This window comes from Falco cherrug, chromosome 9, assembly GCF_023634085.1.
Source record: "Falco cherrug isolate bFalChe1 chromosome 9, bFalChe1.pri, whole genome shotgun sequence".
NCBI lineage: Eukaryota > Metazoa > Chordata > Aves > Falconiformes > Falconidae > Falco > Falco cherrug.
The window spans coordinates 39,168,850-39,191,215 of NC_073705.1; the positions used below are offsets into that span (position 1 = coordinate 39,168,850).

Here is a 22,366-nt window from a genome sequence, read left to right on the forward strand (position 1 = left end):
TTCATAGCACATAGAGCCCGTTATTTCTTTGTGTTATGTAATAAATGGTCCTTCATATCTATAGTGGACTTGAAGTATAAAGGCATTAATAAAAGCAGCTTGTGTTGCTCAGAAGAAATCATAAAGTGTTTAGGAGCAGCTTTAGCTCATGGAGTTGTAGCTGAGCTAAAATGATCTTAAGAACATTGTCTCTGATGTAGCAGGCACAGAAGTACACAGAAATCAAGCCAGGTAGGAACAGAGAAATATAGTTACATGGGAAACCAAAATCAGTACCAGCAAATGCAATGTGCTGCGTCATTTTTCCCCCCTGTTCTCTTCTGTACCCAAGCTATAAGATCCCGCTTCCTTCAGGTTTACATCCGCTGCTCATTTAAAATTCATTCCAAAGTCTGCTAATGGACCCTTATACAAATAATATGCTAAATCATTCAAGTTGAAAATGTATAGGGAAGAGTGAAATCTGATGTGGTTTGTGCGTTTGATTGGCCCTCATTTAGTTTTCACTTGTTCAAGTGCTGGATGCACAGCTAAGGCTTGAAAACAGTCCTCTGTAACAGGTCTCCAGTGCCCTACTGCACAGAGCAACTGGGAGTGTTGGTCTAGACCCAGTAAACTGGTGTTCCAGGGGGAGTGTGTGGGCTAGGCGACCAGTGCAATAGACAGAGTCTGTATGGATTTTTGAGACACAATGGAGTTTGGCTATGGGAGACTGTAGGTAGAAGTATATGCTCAAGCGTAGGCTTTGGAGGCTAATTCTCCGATACACTGAGAATCTGGCAAATCTATTGCCCTTTAAAACATAGTGTTTGCCCCAAAGATTCATTGGCTTCTGCTCTGGTATCCCTGAGAAAACTTGTTCTTTCAAACTTTGATGAGTGGGCTGAGGTTATCAGAAAAAGAAAGCATAGTTTAAAACCAAAGCAAATTGATATTAGAACTGTTTAAAAAAGCAGCAACTGTATTTCACAATTAACCTGCTAGAAGCATGGCTAGTATAAACTTGACAGTATTTTATGATTTTCTTCTAGATAATGTAAGGTCTGATTCCATTAACCAGCTGTCACAGTAAAGCTCTGAGGAAACCTCTGGTCTTGTTGCACACTTTCAGTTACTTGAACACTTGAAGGACACAGTTTTGTATGCAACACTGAAGCATTTATTTAGGCTTAGGTAAGACGAAAGTAAATACATTACTGAACAGGCAGGTGTTTGTTTTTTTCTTTCGTATGCACTTAAAATATACTCAAAACTGACATTAACATTTTTCTTCCCAGTGAGAATGACTTTGGATCAAAAAATAAAAAATATCAACTTTAATCAAGAAAAAATTACAAAATAGAATTTTAAGGCTCAAAGTGATTATCTTTGTATTGGAAATAGTAAGGCAATTAACAATTAATCACTTCTCCAATATGTAACAGTTAAAATATTCGGTTGGGTCTTGCTAGTAGTTTTGTACAAAGACATTTTCCATAAAATAATGCTTTTAAACCTGGTAGCATTAAGAACACAGTTCTTAAAGGAATTCTTATTCAAGATTTGTTGCTTTGAAGTACCTATGATTACTGTAAACAGTTGGGATTGGCAGTTGTTTACATATCAAGATAAAGACTGCAGACTTGGCTTTTTGTATTTGCAGTGTATGCTCTTATCTTCTCATGTTAGCAGACATGAGACATTCAGAAGGTGTGTTCCACCTTCCATATGGAAGCTGTTTTAAGGCAACAAGTCCAATGATATCAATGCAAACTGCTTTGTGATGCTGCTGAGGACTAGGTTTGCACCAAGCTGGACCAGAATTTTAAAACAAAGGTAATACTTTTGCTTTTTAGAATTGCAGCACAAAAGTTGTCATTTCTGCTCTTTGAAATACACTGTGCCTCTGTGATTGTATACAAAACTGGAACTAGAAGGAAACGGGAAACTAAATAAACCTACAAGATTCTGAATCAGAAAACAGTGAGAGGTTACAAATCTGAGCATTTCTCTGTCTCACTGATAAAATGCTATGCTCCACATTGTGGTGTTTTAATGGACCTTGGAAGCTAATAACTAATGCTGACTTCATTTGAAGTTCTAACATTGATTTTTGTTGTCACAGTAGCCTGCCCTGAATAAGAGGATGAAACGCTATGTTAGTGTGAAGTGAAATTGGTTATTCAATTAAACAAAAACAATGAACAGCCAAGCTGTTCAGGAAAGGAGCACAGTTGCATAAGCTCTAGTGCATCTTGACATATGATAAGATAGTGCTGTCCATCACAGGACAAGAACTCAAACAGCATCACGTTTTGTGACAACTTAGTGTTGTCTCTGCTGCTTACACAAGCCTTTCCCCCTTGCCTTTTTCATGAGTTAACAAACACAATTTTTGTGTCTTTTTCTAGCAAGTCTTCTTTGTGATGAGCACATCAATACTACTAATTAACAGCGTTTACATCCATTCACATAAGCTTCCCTTACATACTTTTTATGGGCTCAGTATATGCAGAGAAATGTCCTGTAGCAGTTAATGAGCAAAATTTAACAGCTACAGACCATTTGGGATCAGATTGTGATTTTGTTTGTAGCAATTAACGAGCAAAATGTAATGACTACAGACCATTTGGAATCAGATTCTGATTTTGTTTGTATCAGATGCACTGAAAATAATTGAAATTACTGGCTTCTGCATTATGTGGAGAGATGTGATGGGCAAACTTTTGATCCTTTTGGTTGTAAATACTGCTAAGGAGAGAATATTGTAGTTCAGCTTACAGTTTTGTTGATCTCTCTCTGTAGCCTACCCGTCATCTGGGGCCCCTTCTTGAATGAATAAGAATTAATCCTCCTCACACAGATTTTTGGGAAAAGTCTTTCAACAGTAGCTTCTTGTCCTCCCACTTACAAAAAACTGAATGTACATTTTAAAAAAACATTATCCCACTTAATCCCCTGCTTCAGTTCAGGTTGTAATGATATAAGTCTGGAGACATTCCGCTGAAATCATGGAGAAGAGGCTGAAGATATATGATTTACATATTTTCTCTGTGCACTGTCTTTTAATTTGTACTGAGTTTTTGGGTGTGTTGTCTGATACTGAAAAATGTGAGGACCACTACCACTGTCAATAATATTAACAAGTGTGATTCCAGCACTGGTAACCAGATACTTGCAAATAGTAAGTACTAGTGTTCCTTTCTTCTAAACTACATTCTTCTAAACTCTGATTAAAATGACCCTCTTGTAGCTAGAATTGCCTATTAGTATATATCCCAGTCAAAAAAGAAAAAGTTTGTGCTTGCTTGAGCTTAGTTTCTGCGCAGTCAGTAGGTAACTTAATCCACACAGGGTGTTCAGACAGGCAGTGGAAAGTAAAATAATTTAGCAAGTATAGAGTGATTTAGGTCTGAAGGAACCTCAGGAGGTCATCTGGTCCAACCCCTCACTCAAAGCCAGGCAAGGGGCCACAGGGGAGTTCTAAGCAGACAATTGCTTGACTAAACCTGTGAAGCCTGATGGCTTGTATGCAACTTGGAGTACTTTGTATCAAGATCTACTCTTCAGTTCTGGCATGAAATAATGGGAAGACCAGCGCTGTTGGTAGGAGTAGAATTTGATCTTTCATGTCTTAATTTCCTCCCTTCCCACTTCCCAACAGCACTGGAATAAATAAATAAAATCCAATAATTTTTCTTGGATTATTTTCCCAAGAATAGTTACTAATACAGGAAACTTTAAATTTTGGGTTGACCAACTCTGACTCAGTCTAGGTTTAGTTTTGAAATCCCTAAACAATCCTAAAAACAAGTGAAGATAAGAAAGATAAGAGGAGCAGGAGGTTCTCTGTCCTGGAAAATCACACGCACAATGTGTCTTAAGATGGGCACTCCGTAACTGAAGAATGAATTATAACTAAAGAAGTTCACTTCCTCTAACCCCTTGGGGAACCAACACTTAGAGACAACATAATCTGTATTTGTAGGAAACCCGACAAAAGGCTGTCTCTTTCTCAGTCTCTGGCTATATCCAGTATCCTTTTGCTTTTAAGATAACTTCTCATTGTTTTCTTTGCATATGTAATTTTTTTAAGTTACGTTTTTAAATTTGAAAAAATCCAAATAAGGTCTAAAATGAAAGTTTTCTCTTCATCGCTGTGACTTTGATCAGGACTTTGTTGCATGCTGCAGCCATGTTGAAAGCAGTAAACAACTGCTAGAAAACAATGTCCAAAGAAAAGGGATAGCAGTAATTGAAAGATGAGGAAATAATCTTAGATATTCACAGACTGTAAGTCCTGGGAGGTATTAACACAACCGTATAGATGCTAAATAAATCAATTGTGGTGTTGTCACTTAACACCTTCTATTGCACTTTCATTAAATTGCCTTATTTATTACTACTATTAGTTACAGTAGGTTTTTTAGCTGTTTGCACAGAACTGTTGCTTAACTTCATTACTTTTTTATATCAACAGAATTTTCTCTCTCTTTATAATAGACACCACACTTGTGATCGTTTCCTAAATGATGGTGAAAATTTAAATTCCACCAGATTGTAATTCCTTTTCAGTTGGTTAAAAAATGAGCTAGATAGCAGATGCACTTTTCTTTTAGTCACATTAAAAATTAGGAAAAAGAGACTGATATTCAAAAACTGTGAAGTTACAAGCTTGATACTATCTGTGTTTAAAGGCAGAGAATCACTAACATTGTAAAGAAAAAAGGTATGAAACACATCTGGAAAATAATTTCAGCTATGGGCTCTAGCAGACAACAGGAATTTTGGTTTCCTATGTCAGCGTCCTATGCACGTGCCCTGTACCTTACTTTATGAATCCTTACACCATGAGTACACAGTTCATGGAGTACACACACACAAAAATATAAATATATAGGATATACAGCTGTACCTACATGAAGTGCTATATTTATCTAGTCTTGAGTTCAAAAATTCTAAGGTTATCTGGCAAAATAACATAAAAATGAGTTACATCTTTTCCCTTTAACTTGTGCTTTGTGATTATCTGGCATGTTTTTTAGAACTACATTCAAAGTCTTGTTGTTTACCCTCGTTCAGGATTGTTGTTATTGTAATGTCAACATTTTCACTGGCAGTATTCCAGCTAAACATCATCCGTCCTTAACACGGCTTGCTACAGTACTGTAGCTTTAAATCAAGCAGTAATAGTGGTATTGGCTTTTAGGTGCTGAAAACTATGTTTACTATGTAATTCTTAGCAAACTACACAGTACTGAATTTATTGCACAACACTCCATACCACAATTATCCTGCAGTAAAATAATATGCAAAAGTCTCGTATGATATGTTACTTGCAACATTTGCAGCAGCAGTACACTTAATTACAAACAAGTTGCTTGTAAACCTTGAGCATCTTGACTTGTACCTCTTCCCCACCCCTACTTCCCCCCCCCAGTTCTACTGTCTCTGCAGGTGTAACTGGAACAATTGTTTGTTTTTCAAAGTTCTTCACTCTCCACCACCTTGTGGGTTGGGGATGAAAACAGCATAGGGCTTTCAGTAGTTGGGAAGACAGAAAAAATGTCGAGTCCTTGACCGGTAAGGTTTGCATACCGGCTGCCACCAGGTCGAAGCTTTATTGGTTGCGGAATTTGATGGTGCCACTGAGCTAAAGCAACAGAAACAGAACAGGCTGTATAAACATCTAAGTAAGTTAGCAATGAAACAGCAGAAGTCAATGCACACAACTGAAAAGTTGCTTCCAACATTCTTGAAGAGAGCACAGCATTGCTGTTCTGTTTTAGGCTCTGTTCCTTCAAATATTGTCAATATAGTTATATGTTGATATTTTTTATTAAAGTCTACAGATTAAATTCCATCCCTGTTCAATTCAATAGCAACGTTTACATGGATTTCACTAGGTCCAAAATTTAATCTTTGGAGCCTCCTCCAAAGCTCTTGCAATCAAAATTAAAAATATACCATAGCATGAACAGAGATGAACAAACTGGACATGGCTCTGATTTTGTATTATGACGTCCTCTGGAGAACTTGTCTTCCTGATATTTTTTTTTTCTGGGTGGTATTTCATTTCAAAGTAATAATACAGGGATATTTTTTTTTAAAGAAGTGATTAGAATTTTTATTTCCCTCTACTACTTAAAACTAGTATCACATTTCGTAGATTGTTTTAAAGATATTGAAAGATACGTAATCCAAAACCACATATTCAGTAATTTAAAAGTAACATTCAACATGTTCCCGTATGAACAAATACCATTACAATTTTGTAAGAATATTTAGCTATTATTTATATAATTAACAGTTATCATTATTGAAACACTTCAGAAAGGGGAAGTTGATATGATCTTTGCTGGTATTTATCCATACAAAACCTCCAGGTCTGCACCCAAACTGGACAAACTTATCTGTCAGCAATTAAAATGAAAGGGGAGAAGTTCAGGATACAATTCTCTGAGAACAGCTTAGTGTGGGAGACCTACAATCTACATGTTAAGCATTGATAGCAAGTGTCTTTCCTTGCTGAATCTTTCCATGCTGAATTTTGACGCTGTCTGTCTGGAAATACTTGGAAAAAAGCATCCTTTTTCCTTGCACCCCCCAATTTGTTTCTATTTGAACAATGCACTCATTATTTACTCTACTTTTTTTGTTTGCACATGTAATTGCAAATATCAGATGACACTTTCAATCCCCCAACCCCATCCATTCAAAATAGCACAAAGAAAAATGATTTCTGTCACTCCCTTTAGTGTTTAAGACTTCCAGAGTCTTTAGAAAATATGGTTGACATCAGGCAGCATTTATGACTGTCTGTCTTCTTCCTGTTTGTACCTTGAATCCTTCATATGAAAATTTAATTTGTGTACTGAAACATTTAGATACCTAAGGAGTTATTTTTCATTTTACGTGACCTTTTCTGAATCAGACTGTCACCAGCCCTCTCTTGAACATTACATTACTATTGTCTATATCACCACAAGGTGGCAGAAAACTGACAAAGATGCACTGGTGACTTGTGGTTATCCCTGATAATTAATTGGATTTTCTTTAAAAAATGAGAAACACAAAGTTGAAAACGTGTTGGGTTTTTTTTTTTTCGTTTGAGGCTATGGCTACAATCCAAGAGTTTGTGGAATGTTTTCTTTTATTTTGCTGCTTAAGTGATCAAAGTACTCTCTTGCTCTAGATAAATTGTCTTCAACTATTACATCTTGCATAGATACAGAGTAATTAAATTATGTGCTGTAGTTCTTGAACTGGGCTGGGGCCTTCCATGTCCTAGACAAGCATACTAGATGCAAACTAGCCTCCATTAATTAGGCATAGTTTGCATAATAATGCTCCATAGAAGAAGGGGTCTGCTTCCTTGTGTGCGATTTATTGTTCCATCTCAGGTCAGGGCTGTAGCACAGGCATGTGTCAGAGGGAACAGAGTTAAGGTTCAGCTTGAATACATGTTGATTATATGCTTATGGGCCTAGGGAATTTGAAAGGTGGAAAATGGGAGCAGAGAATATTGTACAAAACTCCTCCTCTGTTTTTTGTCTTTACCAGCTTTTAAACTGATGCAGAAGAGCTAATCAGGCCATTTAGCTGTATTGTGATACCTACTCCTGATGGCCATATTAAGCTGTGGCCATGCTGTGACACTTAATTTCTATTCCATGTCAAAACCAGAAATGTATGGACTAAGAACTAGGTGAGGGCTGGGACCAATCAAAGAGAATAAATTCTGATTTGTTATATTTACTAGCCGACACTTACCGTATATGTCAAGTCTAGCAGTACAAGAGACAATACCAGCTTCGTTTTTTGCAGACAAGGTATACCAGCCAGCATCTGCTTTCTTGGCAGGTTGAATGAGGAGGCAGGCATACCCGGTTGTATCTTGATGCATACTGGGAAAACAAGTGTTTTGGAATTAGTATTTCTCAAGAGAATATCAACTCTGAGATGTTACAATATGTACATTAAATATGAAATAGGTAAGTTGTAACTTCTATTCTCAAAGAGGTAGCAGTCTAAGACATTTATAGTCAATAGGTTGGCTTTCAGTATGTCCTCAGCCAATGATCAGAGTAGCTGAAATCTGTTCTTGCTCCTCTCAGTTGTGCAAAGCCATGGTGTGACAGTGTGAGCTAAATTGTTGCTCTCTATGTGTTAATATTGGAATCGTTTATTGAATTCCAATGAACTAACCCCATGCAAAGCTGCCACACATACTGCATTTTTTCCTAGTTCAGAAGTTGGAAGAATAATATAACAAAATACCAAGAACATTTGTACAAAGCTGTGATATTTTTCACAACAGCAACCAGAAGCAATCAGAAACTTTCGTATGGCACCCTTTTCCTTGAGAAACTGACTAAATGGCAAAATCTTAAAGATCTGTTCAGCCAACACTCTAAAAGAAACCTGCTTCATTATTCCCTCCTCTTCCTTGCTCTTCAGTGATCTAAGACCTTCTGGCTGCGATTTCCAGGAAAAACTGTTCAGTAGTATATCAGAGAACTGAGGCTCCTCTGCTCTTTAGGCTGTGGTTGGTCCTTTTTATCAACCCAAGTGTTTCCCTCATTATAAAGGAAGAGGTAGGGGATGAGCACATCGGAATACTTGAAGTTGCAGGAAGTTCTGAAATTTGAGGTTTTGTTTCCTTATGAACTGGAACGAAACATCAAACCACAGAATTTCATGTCAAGAGGACATTTTGTGCTTCTGACAGCTCTTAACAAAAAAGGGAACATTTACCCTTTGCTTCCTGCACTACATAATTTGCTGTATTCTGGGAGTGGGGTAGTACAGAAGTACAGATATGTTCATATCATGGTACAAAAAGGATCTCTTGGCTTCAGGCACAAAGATAATAGTGACGCAAGACAGGGACAAACAAGGACAGTGCTGTCCATTGCTCCTGTGTGTCTATGTGGAACAACTCAAAGCCTTGGAGTGGTCATGACAGGCTGAAATAGCAGAGGCGTTACAAGCCTTGTCAGCTCCTGGCATTGTGAGGTGTGGGAGGTTTCCCTTAGTCATTCCTTTGCTGAGCTCAAGCAAAAACTTGTTTTCTAATCTTCTGTGAAACAACTGGAAATGAGACATTTTTAGAGCAGTTGTTCATTTTGCATTAACTACAGTGTTTGCGCGTGTATAACTGTAATTCCTGAGAAAGTACCAGTACTTGAAATAAATCCCTGACTAATCTGCCTAGAGGCAGAGGAATAAAGGCTACAGGCTATAGAAGATCAGAGTCAGGTGGGCTTTTTGGAGAAGGACAGCAGTCCCTGAGTAGGGACAGGGAGACCACTGCAATATTTTTTCAAGTAGAAAGCTTTCCCTCATGATAGGTGTGCATTCATAACAAGTGCTGTTGTGGACCCAGTTTTCTTTACAGATAGCCTGCAGGGTATGCATGTGAAAATGTACTTCTGATCTCAGAGATCCAATGACTGCATCAAACCGTTAGTTGGAGCCAAGTGAAATAAAATATTAAAAATCAGTTTTATGCTGAAGTAGAAATCTTTAAGAAATAAACAAAATCAATTATTTCTCATTAATTACAGCCAGGCACATTATTTCATCAGCTTTTCTTTTGCAAAACCTAAAAAATAGTGATGCATTTGAATGGAAGAGGTGAATCCAAACGTTGTATTTTATAAGCATGGATCAAAGTCTGCCTGTTTGTCACCAAACTTTGTTATCAGCCTTTGTGTCTGACAGGCTAAATTCTATTATCCCGTGCTCTGGGGCATCCAAAACTCTGTTCTAACTGTTTGGAGTTTGAATTCATCCATAATTAGAACTAAACTGAGGGAAAAATAGTTCAGAGAGAGAATAAGGTGCTAAAATGCATTAAAATACCATATCATAGTATTGCTGATAAGAAGATGCATATGCTATATCAGGCCTATGGCCTGAGAGGTCTATCAGCACTCTCTGAAGCAGTGGTGTATTATGTTCCATGCCTTTATTCTGAACCAAGGGAATAGCTATTGTTCATCTCACAGTGAGACCTTTTTAAAACTTTATGTGGGTGAAAGAAGTTGTTTTAAGAAGACCACCACCTGTCCTTCTCACACAGGTTTTCATGGAAACGATGGGTCAAGCCACAAGAAACTCCAGGCATGGGTATGATAGCACAGTACCTCATCCTCTCTCTGTTTGATGGGATGGTCTCGTTATCCTTCTTCCAGTAAAATATGGGGGGTGGCATTCCCACAACTCTGCACTCTAATCTGACGGGGTACCCTTCAGGAACACCACAGTTCTGAAGCTTCTCCAAAAACATGGGGGCTTTTTTTACTTCCTTTGCTGAAAAAAAAAAAAAAAAAGAATTATTGAACAACAGATACTTTATTCTTTGTTTTGCTTTGAACAGTATGGTAGTGCATGACCCAAAATTATTCCTGTGATATCAAAATAGGTTGTGAATTTTTAATGGGAAGTTGGAAGGAAAATGAAATGCCATGACATATCCTCTGTAAGGGAACATAAAGAAAATAATAGGCAGAACTGATGTTCATAAAAGATTGTATGCATATCTAATGGGTCTAAACATGCTACCATTGAAGGAAATTAATGCCAGATCTATGAATTTCAGTATTTCACATCCTTTAAGGCCTTATTAAAGAACAGTATGCAGATTTGTATTTTTCTATTTAAAAACATTTTTAAACTAATAAAATTTGGATTGAAATCTAGGAGACGTCAACATATATTATTAATTCAAACCCTAAGGGAGAAAATTTCTTGGGGAAAAAATTAAGAATGTCGTTTTGCCGAGACAGGAGAGGTAAAGTGATGATGAGACAGAATTCTTGCAGCCCTCTTAATAACAGGAGTTTACCTATTAACTGAACACCTGTAGGTCCATATCCTTCCATTAGATGAGTTTTACAGCTGTTAAACTCTCCTACTATCAGTGGATTAACTATTTATGTTCGTCTGTTGGGAAACTAAGTATGGTAAGTTTGAAGAAGTATGTAAAAATAACTTCATCATCGTGACTAGTTTTTCCAATTATTCTTACCTACAACAGTGAGTTCCAGACTGAATGAATTTTGTCCTGTTTTATTAGTGGCAAGGCAAGTGTAAGTTCCAGCATCATTTTGTGAGAGAGGATCAATAAGCAGAGAGTGAACTCCAGTCTCTCTGACCAGCATCTTGTGGGTGCCATCTGGTAGCACAGGTTTGCCGTTCAGAAGCCATGTCAGTTCTGGAGTTGGTAACCCACTCACCTAACAGACAGTGAAACAGCTAGAGACAAATGTCAAACTGACAAACAGATTTTAGTAAATTCATAGGTAAGCCTTTTTTTCAAATACCATCTGAATAATGTCAGAATCTAGAACAGAAAGGTTTATTATTGTAGTTCTCAACTTCTGTTTTTCTGCTTAATTTCAAAAGGGAGAAGAACAGAAAACAAGCAACAAAATCCCAAGAAAAACAAATACATGAAATGCCTACATTTTTCTTAGTCAGAAAGGAAGAAATTTGGTTGTATATCAGATTCACAAAAGATTCCTAATAATCTGCTAGTTTGGGTTTTTTTTAGTGCTGACTATAAATCAGAACCCTGGATCTAAACCACTACAGAGTTTTAGAGATGAAAAAGAGTTCTATACAAATGACTTTGTATTTCATAAAATTTGACGAAGAATGATATAGTTAATTGTAGATGTTAAACTTACGTGCTTTAGAACACTACAGGTTAAGTATTTTTTAGAAACATTATTGGACTGTATTATAATCTTAAAGGTCTTTCCAATAGGTGGAAGTACTTACTCATGTCTAAAATTTTGCTTTCCAAACAACAGTCTGCAAACCAGAGAAAGATGGAAGTGGAACTTGCCTGAACGAGGGCTGCTGTCTTCCAGGTTTGTGTAATACCAGACATGCTTTAAGGTTTCACAGGCTCTGCCAGGATAGCAGAACTAAGAATAACCAAATTCTTTGGCATGCTCACTAGTAAACTTTACATCATAAATTGAGTAGTAATTAATCTTGTTCATCTTCAGGGCATTAACTTGTGCTTCAGAGCTTCTATCCTCTTCAGGATAGGAGACATTCTGGAGCATGGAAGAGGTCTGTGTCAGTACTACAACCTTTGCTGTGCTACTGGGACACAGACTACCAAAATACATCGGAGCAGAAGGGTTTCTTAAAGCTGTTCAATAATAGATGTTCTCTGCATGTACTCTAACCTCTGACAACTCTCATGTCAGAATTTGAATCTGTAAATGGGAGTATTTCTGCATCTGTGCATGCTGGGGAAGCATAAAACGAACTGGGCTCTGTTCCCTCTTTTCAGGGAGTATTAATCTTCAGTAGTTCAGTCCAACACAATAGGAACATTTGTTGAACAGAATACAACATGATGAATCCTCTCTTTCTCATGGTTTTGTGCTATTCTGGATTATGTTCAAGAATCTGATAATGGAGCAGAACTTCTGGAGTTCGGACTGACTGCTAAAGGGCATGGTGAACCTATGTAGTAATTTGAACAACCTTGTAAGGGAGCCTTCTATTTCTAGGGTTGTGTTTTCTGTGTTCTTCATTCCATATAGCATGTGTTGGAAAGAAATCCCCTGAATCAGCTCAGAGACAGTGGTAATAGGAAATAATTCTTAAACATAAAGCATTACAACTTTAACAGAAAGTGTTCACGCATGCAAATAAAGAACATGAAAACACCCAGCAATACATGCGCAGAGGTAGGGAAAGTGAGAATGAGCAGAGGAAATAGTTAATACCTTACAATCCAACCTACAAAGTCGCCCTTCGTGTGCTACCATGTCACCTGGAGCCTGTAGAAAGTATGGCCTGAAAAAGCGTTCTTGAACTGCCTCTTTGTCTCCCTCTGGCACCCGGGGTCGTGTTCTGCAATACAAAAATTGCTTGTATATGTTTGGAAGTCAAACTTTTTCCCTAATACTTAAAAAAAGGAAGAAATTGTGGAAAAGGATGAACAGATAGCTTGAGTTAAATAAAAGGGTGGAAAGAAATTATCTGATTGTAATTTAATATTTGTATATTTTCTATTTAGAAAGATTATCAAAGTAACTATATCATGTAGTATTGTTGGATTCCCAAGCTGTCCTTCACTTCTTTTTGCTTTTTTGGCTAGATTTTGTCTTGCTAATCCATCCCTTGCCTTTCACTCCACTGCCACAGGCAAATGAAATAATACTTTACACTTAAAACTTCCCTGTATTTGAAGATGACCTTCAAAAATAGTACAATCGAGAAGTGACCTGTTGGGAGGGAACTGCTGCTATTTCCATTTTATGGCTGAGACCTGAGGTACAGAGTGCATTGAAGTACAGTAGCTAGTTATTTTAAATGCCTTCAATTAAGAAGCATAAAGAGAGTCTGAAGGACTTGTGTTTCCTTTTACCTGTGAGGCTGAATTGTTGATATTCGGCCCCGAACGGGGATACTCTGAACCATCAGGTGTCCTGAACAACTGATTCTCCCCTGAAAATCACAATGGAAACAGAATTAATAGTTGGTTAATAGCTCACTTCATGTTAAAGTATAAATATTTAACATTTAGAATGGAGTAGGATTTATTTTTATAAAGTAACTGAACTATAGTTTAAATATTACTTTTTCAAAGCAGATGTTGTTAGCATGTGGTGGAGTGCAGTTGAGGCAGGGGGTTCTTTGTGTGTCTAGAGCAGTGTGTTTCTCGGACTCTTCAAGGCTGTGGCAATGAATTTAGCAGTGGTGCTATGTAAAGCAGCTTAAACAGTGTCTGTCCCTGCTTGTTCATTCCTGCCACTGTGTCTCCACAGGTACTGTCTGCTAGTACCTTTGTACTAGCATACTTATTTATGCAGCAGCACAGAAACTGAGAAGTAGTTGGGCTGAAATATATTTCAGTAAAAAGACGAAATTTAAACTGGAAAAAGTTGCCTGATCTTCTTGAGTGTACTGCTAAATAGCTAAGCTAGCACGTAGGGTGAAGGAGAATGGTGTTAGGGGATGAGCCTATTTGCAAATCCACATCTTTGCATCCTAGATAAAGAATAATTGCATTTGATAACACCTCCAAATTTGATGTTTTTTTTTTTCCCCTGCTCTGTTATTTCTGCCTGAAATATCATGCCTGTCTTGTCAACACGTCTTGAAAGGTATCTATCAGCAGAAGAGCAGCAGGTCAGAAGATAGGGCGGGAGTTACTAATATGAAAAAATGTCCTTAATGATTGTAACTGGGATGTGTAAAAAAGGGGTGGTCTCATCATTATTCATTATATGGTTTTCTCTTCTATCCTCTGAAGCATCTGATTTTTTTATACAGTCAGTACTCGATGTCAGACTAGGTGGCCCAATCTATGTTCTTATTAACATATATTAGAAAGACATGAAAGAAGCATTTTTGTAGAGGAAATCAAAACACCTTACTTGTGGGTTTGCAGCCATAATTGTGTAGTTGCCGTCATCATCATTAGTAGAAGCTTCAATATGTAAAGAACATGTTCCATCTTCTTCCCTGTTCATTTTGAAATGCTTGTTCTTCTTTGAAATCTGCTTGCCATCCTTGAACCAGTATACCTGTAGTGATCAGACCCCCCCACTGACTTAACACTTGCTCTGTAGTGGAAGAGTGACTAGAAAAAATGTAGATAAGAGCATGACATAAGTTGATCAATTGCTGGTAAAATTTTAGATTATAAAAATCACAGGTCAGTTACAGTGTGAAATAGAATGATTCCTGGTTGAACTCAGAAAGCTGTGTATCTCCTTCACATAGCTGGGCTGTTACTGGTTATCTCAGATCAGTTCTCATCTTTCTGAGAAGTTAATTTTTTGGGGGGTTATGAAGTTCTGTTTCTCTTGGAGTCAGGAGGTTGTGAGGCAGTCCATACAGCAGATCAAGGCCTGATACGTGCTCAGAAGCAGATACTGTTATTTTGGAAAGCAGGAGGGAAATAATTTGTTTTAGAGCTCTCTCCACAGAGCCGTGTTTTTAGGAGCGAGACTTTGCAGAGGGATGCGTAGAAAATAGCAAGTAGTTGTTTTTTTATTTTTTTTACTACTAACAGTGAGAATGACCTACCTTGGGAACAGGTATTCCGACTATTTTGCAAGTGAATGTAATAGGAGATCCTTCCATTACCCGAAAATGCTTGAGTCTCTTATCAAATATCGGTGCTATGTATTTGCCTGTAGGGATTTCCTCGTGTTGGACTTCATCGTCTGATTCATCCACTGGGGTACGTTCAAGGCGAAATTCTATTTCATTCATCAGTCTCTGCTCAAAGCTTGAAATCCTGTATTCCTGCAGAGTGAGAAGGGCACAGTTCTGAACAAGACAAGTCATGTTCTGTGGTATTTGCAGTCATTTGTGCTTTTAGACTAATTCTAAAACGAGTGAAAATGAAAAAGCCTACATAAACTAGGACATATGGAAACAGTCTGAATTTGGTCTGCAGGCACAGATTCTCACTGCATCTTAAGTTTGCAGAATGCAACTAATGAAACTGAGTTTTTTCAAAGGCAGCTGAAAAATCAAATGTAATTCTTCTAAGTTCTTACAGAAAACCTATACTGTTGTACACTGTTGATCAAAAAAAATACCAGATTTTTGAGGAATTTATGTCCAAATATTACTCACCTGCTAATTATAGAAATGAATACTGCTATATATTTCAATTCAGAATTAAATAAGGAAATGATACGTACTAAAATAGAAAGCTAGGAAGAAAGTGAAATATTTTCAGAGTAATTTATCTTCAGGTTAAAACTTGACCGGATTTTTAACTGGTGTAACTGAGAAAGCAAAACACACCACGTTTAAATCCTTAGGAGATTAAACAGATGATGCAAGAAAACCAGTATATTCCTACATAGATGACCATTTCCAGATAGTTTGATGTGATTAGGAGCCTCCCCCTAATCCCTTGAAGTCAATTAGAAACCTCTTGTTACTTAGCTGTTTTGCACGAGAATGTCTCTTGTCTGGACCAAGAGGCGTTTGACCAAATGTCTTGCCTGTGACATGTGAAGCTTCAGACCAGCCAGCTTCAGTTTTTGACACCAAACCAGTGTTTATCCTGGGCATGGTGCAGCACCACAGATGCACCTGAATGTTTTTTTCTGGTAGCAGGTGCTGCCTAGCTACACTACCACAGACGGCTGCAAGAATAGCTCACTTAAGTAATTTTAAACTGTCTTGTGGGGAAGCTTGTATTACCATATGTAGGCCCGTAGCAGTAACCAAATCAGTTTGCTCAGACCTGGATTTATGCAGTTTCTAAGTCCAGAGCTTGCTTTCCTCCTTCTATTGAAGGGCACTGACACCTCTGAAAGCAGGCTTATGTTTTATTCTACTTCTGTGGGAAGTTTGGGTTTTCAGAATCTCACTTTGTCAGATAGTTATTACAGTGGGTTTTGTTACTGTGTTATAGGAAGGAAATGATCTGTGGCTTGAAAGAGAAATGCTTGGGCAATTCCAAAAGTGTAATTCTCATTTTAAAAATAGAATTTTAGAAATTGATGAATAGTAAATAAGGATGTAGCCTGTCTTTAGATATTTATTCCATTTGCTGAAAAAAACAAGGTTCAGAAAATGCATCTTGTCTGAAATCTTACAGAAAGTTGATTAAAGAACCAGCACAAATCCCAAGTCACTGGGACTTACATCCCTGATCATTTAGAAATTCCATCATACTGCTGATTATGCTCTTGACCAGTAGTTCCCAAACAGTAAGGAGCAAAGATGGAGAGGCAGCACGAAATTTTAGCTGGCAAAGACTTCTGATCTCTTGAGGAGACCAAAGAAACAGAAGTAGCCAAAGGTTGAGAGGTTACAGGGGAGTTTTGAGAAGACAGGGATCTCTGAGACTGGGGGTGAGAGGGGAAAATGTGGCAGCCACAAAGTAGAAAAAATTGGAAATTGCCATGGTGGAATAAATGCCCTGGTAATATCTGACTTTGGCACTGTAATGGTAGATGTTATGTATTGGTCTCTTCATCTAAAATCTTTTGCGGGGGGGGGGCGTTGCTGTAAGGTCAGCTCCAGTAAAGATTAGCTATGGTAGGAAAAGTCAGAGTAGGGAGGAAAGGACTTTGATGAATGAACTCTCTTGACTGGAAATTGAGTCCTCCTTCCAGTCCTCCCTTCTCTGATGCTGCAGGGCTCTTCCTTCCACGCAGCTTTGGAGCAGTGCCAGCAAGTACAAGGTAACAGGAGTGTTCACAGGGAATTTAGGTTCCTGGGTCCCCCCCTTCAAGATACCTTCCTTACCTTTAACACTCCCTCCACTCTGACAGGGACAGTCTGCTGTCTGATACTTTCTTCAAAGGTACCACTGCAAGTGCAGCTTTGCCAGGCAGGAGTTTTTGAGCTTGCAGTCTGTAGAAGTGTGGGATACATGGCCCCAAGGCAGGGAGCCAGCCACTAGATGGTATCACCCACTTTCTTAGTTGGCTTTGTTTGCTCTGTAGGCTGGCCAACAGCTGGTGTCAGCAAACAGCCTTATAAAGTTTCATCTTGTTGAGCTTTTTTTCTTTCACACAGCATGTCTCAACAAATCACTTTGATAGATCAAATTCTAATCTCAGTTAAGCCAGTGTAAAACCAGAGATCCTCTCATTTCTGACTAACCAAAGCTATCATTTTTCCATGTGGATGGCAAGAGCTGGTTGTACTGTTCCAAGGGAAAGTTAAGCAATCAGTCTTATACCCTTGATACTGAGAAGAGGCCTGTGTGTTTTTAGGAAGGAAGAATCAACAAAAATCAGGGAGTGACTGCTATGTTCTAAGAAACAGCCGTGTCACCAAAATGTACTGTAGTCATATTTCTGGAGTCTCCCATAAATTAAGAAATTCAAACCTAAATGCTTCGTTGCAAGCAATGTACTGAAGAACATATTTGGAGTTTTGTTTTCCTTCCAGTTCTTTGAGAGCTTTCAGTGGTTTCCTTCATGTTGTTTAGGTAGTTCTTGGCAGCAGAGAGCAAGATCTGTGGCAAAAAAATTAACCTACTGAAAAAGGATTACCTTGAGTGTCTGGATTTTCCAGTAGGACCTGAAGATACTACATGTAATTCTTCTAAGAATGAAATAGTTTTCAGGGATTTCACATGCTGTGTGGCCTTTGGAAGTGTGGAGGCTAATTGAAGATTAATTAAGCTGGGGTAATCTCTTTCCTTCCTTCCCTTTCCATGATCTAACAATTTGTCATATGAATAAAGGTCAGGGCAACATACCAAGTATGGCACAGAGAACCTTATTCCTGTTTAAACATGTTGCTGTTTATTGTATAATGATGCTCTCAAAAATTATGTAATAATTTCTGGATGTTGGTTATATGACAGAATAATTATGAAGCTAAATACACTCTTTTGTATACCTGTTTCTAATTTCTCATATTTGAGCACTTTTGAGCACTGTTATGCTCTTTGTAAAGATAAGCCATTTTTCAAGTGTTTTGTATGTTTAGAGGGCAACAGGGCTGATGGACAGAGTAGGCAGTGACTCACAAATCGGTTATCTCAGAATCTAGACACAGTAAGTCTGTGAAGAATTTTTAGTCAAAGAGGGCAATTCTGAACTCAGATTAGAATAAAATGAGTGGGTATGAAAAGTGTTAAGACTTCTCAGAATCAGATAGCAACCTGAAGGCAGTAGTCTAGAAGGCTAAAAATTGGAAGAGTGCTTTTTGCAAGAGCCAAGACCTTTTAGTTTAGTGCAATGTAAGAAAGAACAAAGGAAGAAAAAGTAGGCAGCCTGCATCTGCTCTCTCATACAAAACTGTTAAATCTACATAATCTAGAAGTCAGCAGACCAGTTATTTACTGCCCTGTGAACCTTACCAATAGGTAACATCATTCTTTTACGGTATTATATAAATCTGCCACTGGACTATCTCAGTTGTATCGCATCTTCAATTTTACTGAGCTATATGCATGTCTCACTAGACCTGTGAAGTCTGAATGTGATAACTTTTTTCAGAATGACCTAACTAATCTCTACATCAGAGTTTTCTTACCTCAATTTCCTGGTGACTGTGTCAAAGCAGGTTTTGGAAATGAAAATTGTGAATGACAAGAATAATGTTTCAAATTAAAAAGGCAGTATTGTACTGTTAATATATCCTCACCTGTATATAGTTGAAGACTGGGAAATCACTGTTTGGTCCCTGAAATCAGTTTTTCATCTTACGGTGTTCTCTAGCAGAGGGAGGTAATGGGGCTAGGAAGGCATTACTGTTATACTTTCAAGGCATCACATTAATGGGTAAGATGTTGACTCCAGAACAAAATGCTACAGAGTGGAGTTAAAAGGCAATGAAATACTGCAAGCTAATGGGAGGGTCCAGTATTATTTATAGATAGTTGAGTTTAGTCAGTAGTTTTTCATATTGATGTTTTTCCCCCCCGATTCACTGCTGTCCAAAAGAAGTCATGGTATGTAATAAGAAATGAATAGTGTAGTATTGCTGTAGCCGTGATGGCCTACAGATGAAACCAAACAATGCTGATAGAGACAATTAACTTCTTTTATTTCCTCTTCTCAAAAGGTACAGGTTTGTCTTAAGTTACCAACTAACATAAATCAAACTTTGAGCAATTGTTTTCAAACTGTCATTAACCTAATGTTTCTTGCCTCTGTTTTAGATCTGAAAACATTTTCTGTGAACAGTGTATCATTTTTTCCCTGACTGATATGTTGAGGATATTAACTTACAAACTTAACTTTGTTAAGAAATATAGGCAGTTCTTTTTCAAGTATCTGCTTGCAGAAGAAATATGATAGAGGAAGGAATGCATTGCATAGGGACACTTTTAAGTTAATCATAGACAGGTTTTCTCTTACATTTCGTGAGTGCATGTGGCTCTGGATATATGGGCACACGCAGAAGAAAGGTATAAAACAAAAATAGCAGTTTTTCAGAACAAGTGCGTATTGCTGCACTATCAACACTGGGCTATCATTACCAATGGCTGCTTCTCTGCCAATGGAAGCCACAAGAGTCATTGTGTTTCCATGCAAACACAACAGTCTCTGGCCAGCAACAGTGCACGCTGACTGCATGTGTTTGGACTGTTCGTTTTAAGGAGTTATATTCAAAAATACATTTTAAATTAGAAAATATTGAAGTTAGGGTTCCCACAGTTCCAAAGTGTTGCCTGTGTGTTGTGCTCATACTTCAGTCTTTTGTCTTTCTAAATGTGTTGTTTAGTGTGCATATGTATGCTTATATAAATTTACACACAAACCAACAAGACTAAGTTAACATTGCTGTGAAAATTTTAACACCAACATACATAGACTGAAGGTGTTATACCAAACTTACGAAAAACAGAAATCTCTGAAATAAGTGGAATTACACTGTTATATAGAGAATATAACCTTGGATGGGTTTTTTGCTAGTTTGGTAGGTTTTGTTCCAGGATTAGCAAGAACAGAAGATAGTTAATAGTTAATACGGCTTTCTGAAGAACTGTTTTTATCACATAAGCCATAAAATTATTTCTGAATGTGGTTACATAAGTAGAGTAGGGCAAAGTGTTTGCGGTTGTGGTTCAGACAAGTATTTCGTAAAGCATCACACAAAAAACAAGTCAGTGTGATCACTGGGTACAATGTTAAAACTAGGCTGCAGTTCAGTGTACTGAGGACACTAAGGGAAAGAGTACAAAGGTTCAAGCTCTTTTTTTGGGTCAAAAATGTAGGGTTCCAGCTGCTTTTTGGCAGCTTTCCTGGAACATGAAATTTGTACAGACAGGAGTTCACACACTTGTTTAAGATAATTAAATTGTGCTATCTCCCAGTTAGGAAACTGTAAAATTAAGGTTCCTGTCTAGAGGTGTAAATATTCTGTACCAATTAGAATATATAGAATACATACATATGTGTTATATTTGTATATTATTATCTATAGCTATATATGCTAAGTAGACTGCAGCTTTTGAAACCTGGATATTTCACATACATGCATTACCAAAAGGGGAATAGGCAGTGGTGGTTGCATTAAATTATCAGGGTATAGCTGGAAGGGTAAAAGACTTAAAACGGACCAGAGCAAAGCCAGGAAACCTGCTGGTGAATATGTGTCTTAAGCAGTTCTGGACCGTTTTTCTCTAGTCATTAGTAGCACTTTATAAGTGAGCTGTGCGGCATTATTGCCACAGAGACGTGTAGCATATTCAGTATATGATTTCACAGTGTAGCTGAACCAGTTTAGTTGCCAGCTTGTTGTAGCAGCAGCATTCAACTGCTTCCCTCCCTGCTCATATTCACATGCTCCCATACATCCCTCCTGCCATCACTGGCGCTCATCTGATCCCACAGTGATCTGTTCTGCAGGACTCAGCTAGAAGAAAGTTATCTGTTCTGCAGGACTCAGCTAGAAAAAAGTTAACTCAGAAGGGGGGTGGGGGGGAAGTCAGACAAGTTCTAGTGGAAATTTGGGGCAGATGGAGAAGTTACATGCAACTTCTCTTCTGGGGAGTTGCTAGCCTTTGCATTGCCTTGGAAATAATGTAGGGTGCTGCTGGATAGTTGTAATTTGACCAGTATGGTGAACAAAATCCATGCAAGTCTTGTTGAAGGTACAGATTCACATTGTTTTGTCTCTGGCCCCATCACCGTCATTTTTTGAGCACCCTTGAGGGCAGGGCTGTTGCCTGCATTTTACATATGAAAAAATGAGGACTAAAGAAGCTGAGTGACCTTGTTAAGTTAACACAGAAAATCTCTGACAGGCCAGAGAGTTGGATCACGGTCTCCTAGATCTTGACTCAAATAATCTATTTCCTGGGCCATACCGCTACCTGTGAACCTTTTGGCAAAAAGGGAATTTTGTAGACTGTAGTAATTCCTGTAAGTTTCTAAGCACCTTTGTGTGTGAATATGAGTTCTAAAATCCTGGATCTGTTGAAGTTAAAACCCGTCTTGCTGTTAACTTTAGCAAGATTCAGATCTTAGTGAGAATACATGCTAACAGTAGAAGTTTGTCGCATCAAAATAATCTGATGTTAGCATAGTAACCCATTGAAATTACCACAAATAGAAAGACTAGAGGAACTTCATTTGAATGTCAATTTTCATATACTGTATAAAAACATAATTCTCTTTGTCACTCATTACGACCTGCAGATGAATTTCCCAATTTAATCCCAGTTTTGTAACTTTTACTAGATTGGCTTTTTGACAGTTGTTCTAAATCCAGTTGACAGTTTATCTAAGAATCTGGCATTATGTTGCATCTCAGTGTCTGTTTCCAAGCTGTAACACTCCTTGGCTTCAAAGTTCAATCTAGGCTACTCAGAGTGAAATAATGTGTGTAGTTTGGATTCTCACTCCTTCCTCTCCCCTCCCTTCCCTGTCAGTGGTCAGAATCAAAAACCAATAGATCCAACATGTTG

The 22,366-nt window shown here is 37.9% G+C and overlaps 1 protein-coding gene across 1 annotated transcript in view; it reads right to left on the reverse strand.

Annotated features, from left to right (window-relative positions):
- Positions 1–1,822: 1,822 nt before the first annotated feature.
- The window catches only part of MYPN (myopalladin), a 52,099-nt gene continuing 31,555 nt past the window's right edge, over positions 1,823–22,366 (reverse strand). Inside the window, exons 12-19 of the mRNA XM_005433451.3 lie at positions 15,049–15,270; positions 14,394–14,543; positions 13,382–13,461; positions 12,738–12,864; positions 11,015–11,222; positions 10,131–10,296; positions 7,753–7,886; positions 1,823–5,632 (exon numbers count right to left, since the gene is read on the reverse strand). Of these exons, the coding sequence (XP_005433508.1) occupies positions 5,463–5,632; positions 7,753–7,886; positions 10,131–10,296; positions 11,015–11,222; positions 12,738–12,864; positions 13,382–13,461; positions 14,394–14,543; positions 15,049–15,270 (1,257 nt within the window). The 3' untranslated portion in view covers positions 1,823–5,462. The remainder of the gene's footprint in view (positions 5,633–7,752; positions 7,887–10,130; positions 10,297–11,014; positions 11,223–12,737; positions 12,865–13,381; positions 13,462–14,393; positions 14,544–15,048; positions 15,271–22,366) is intronic.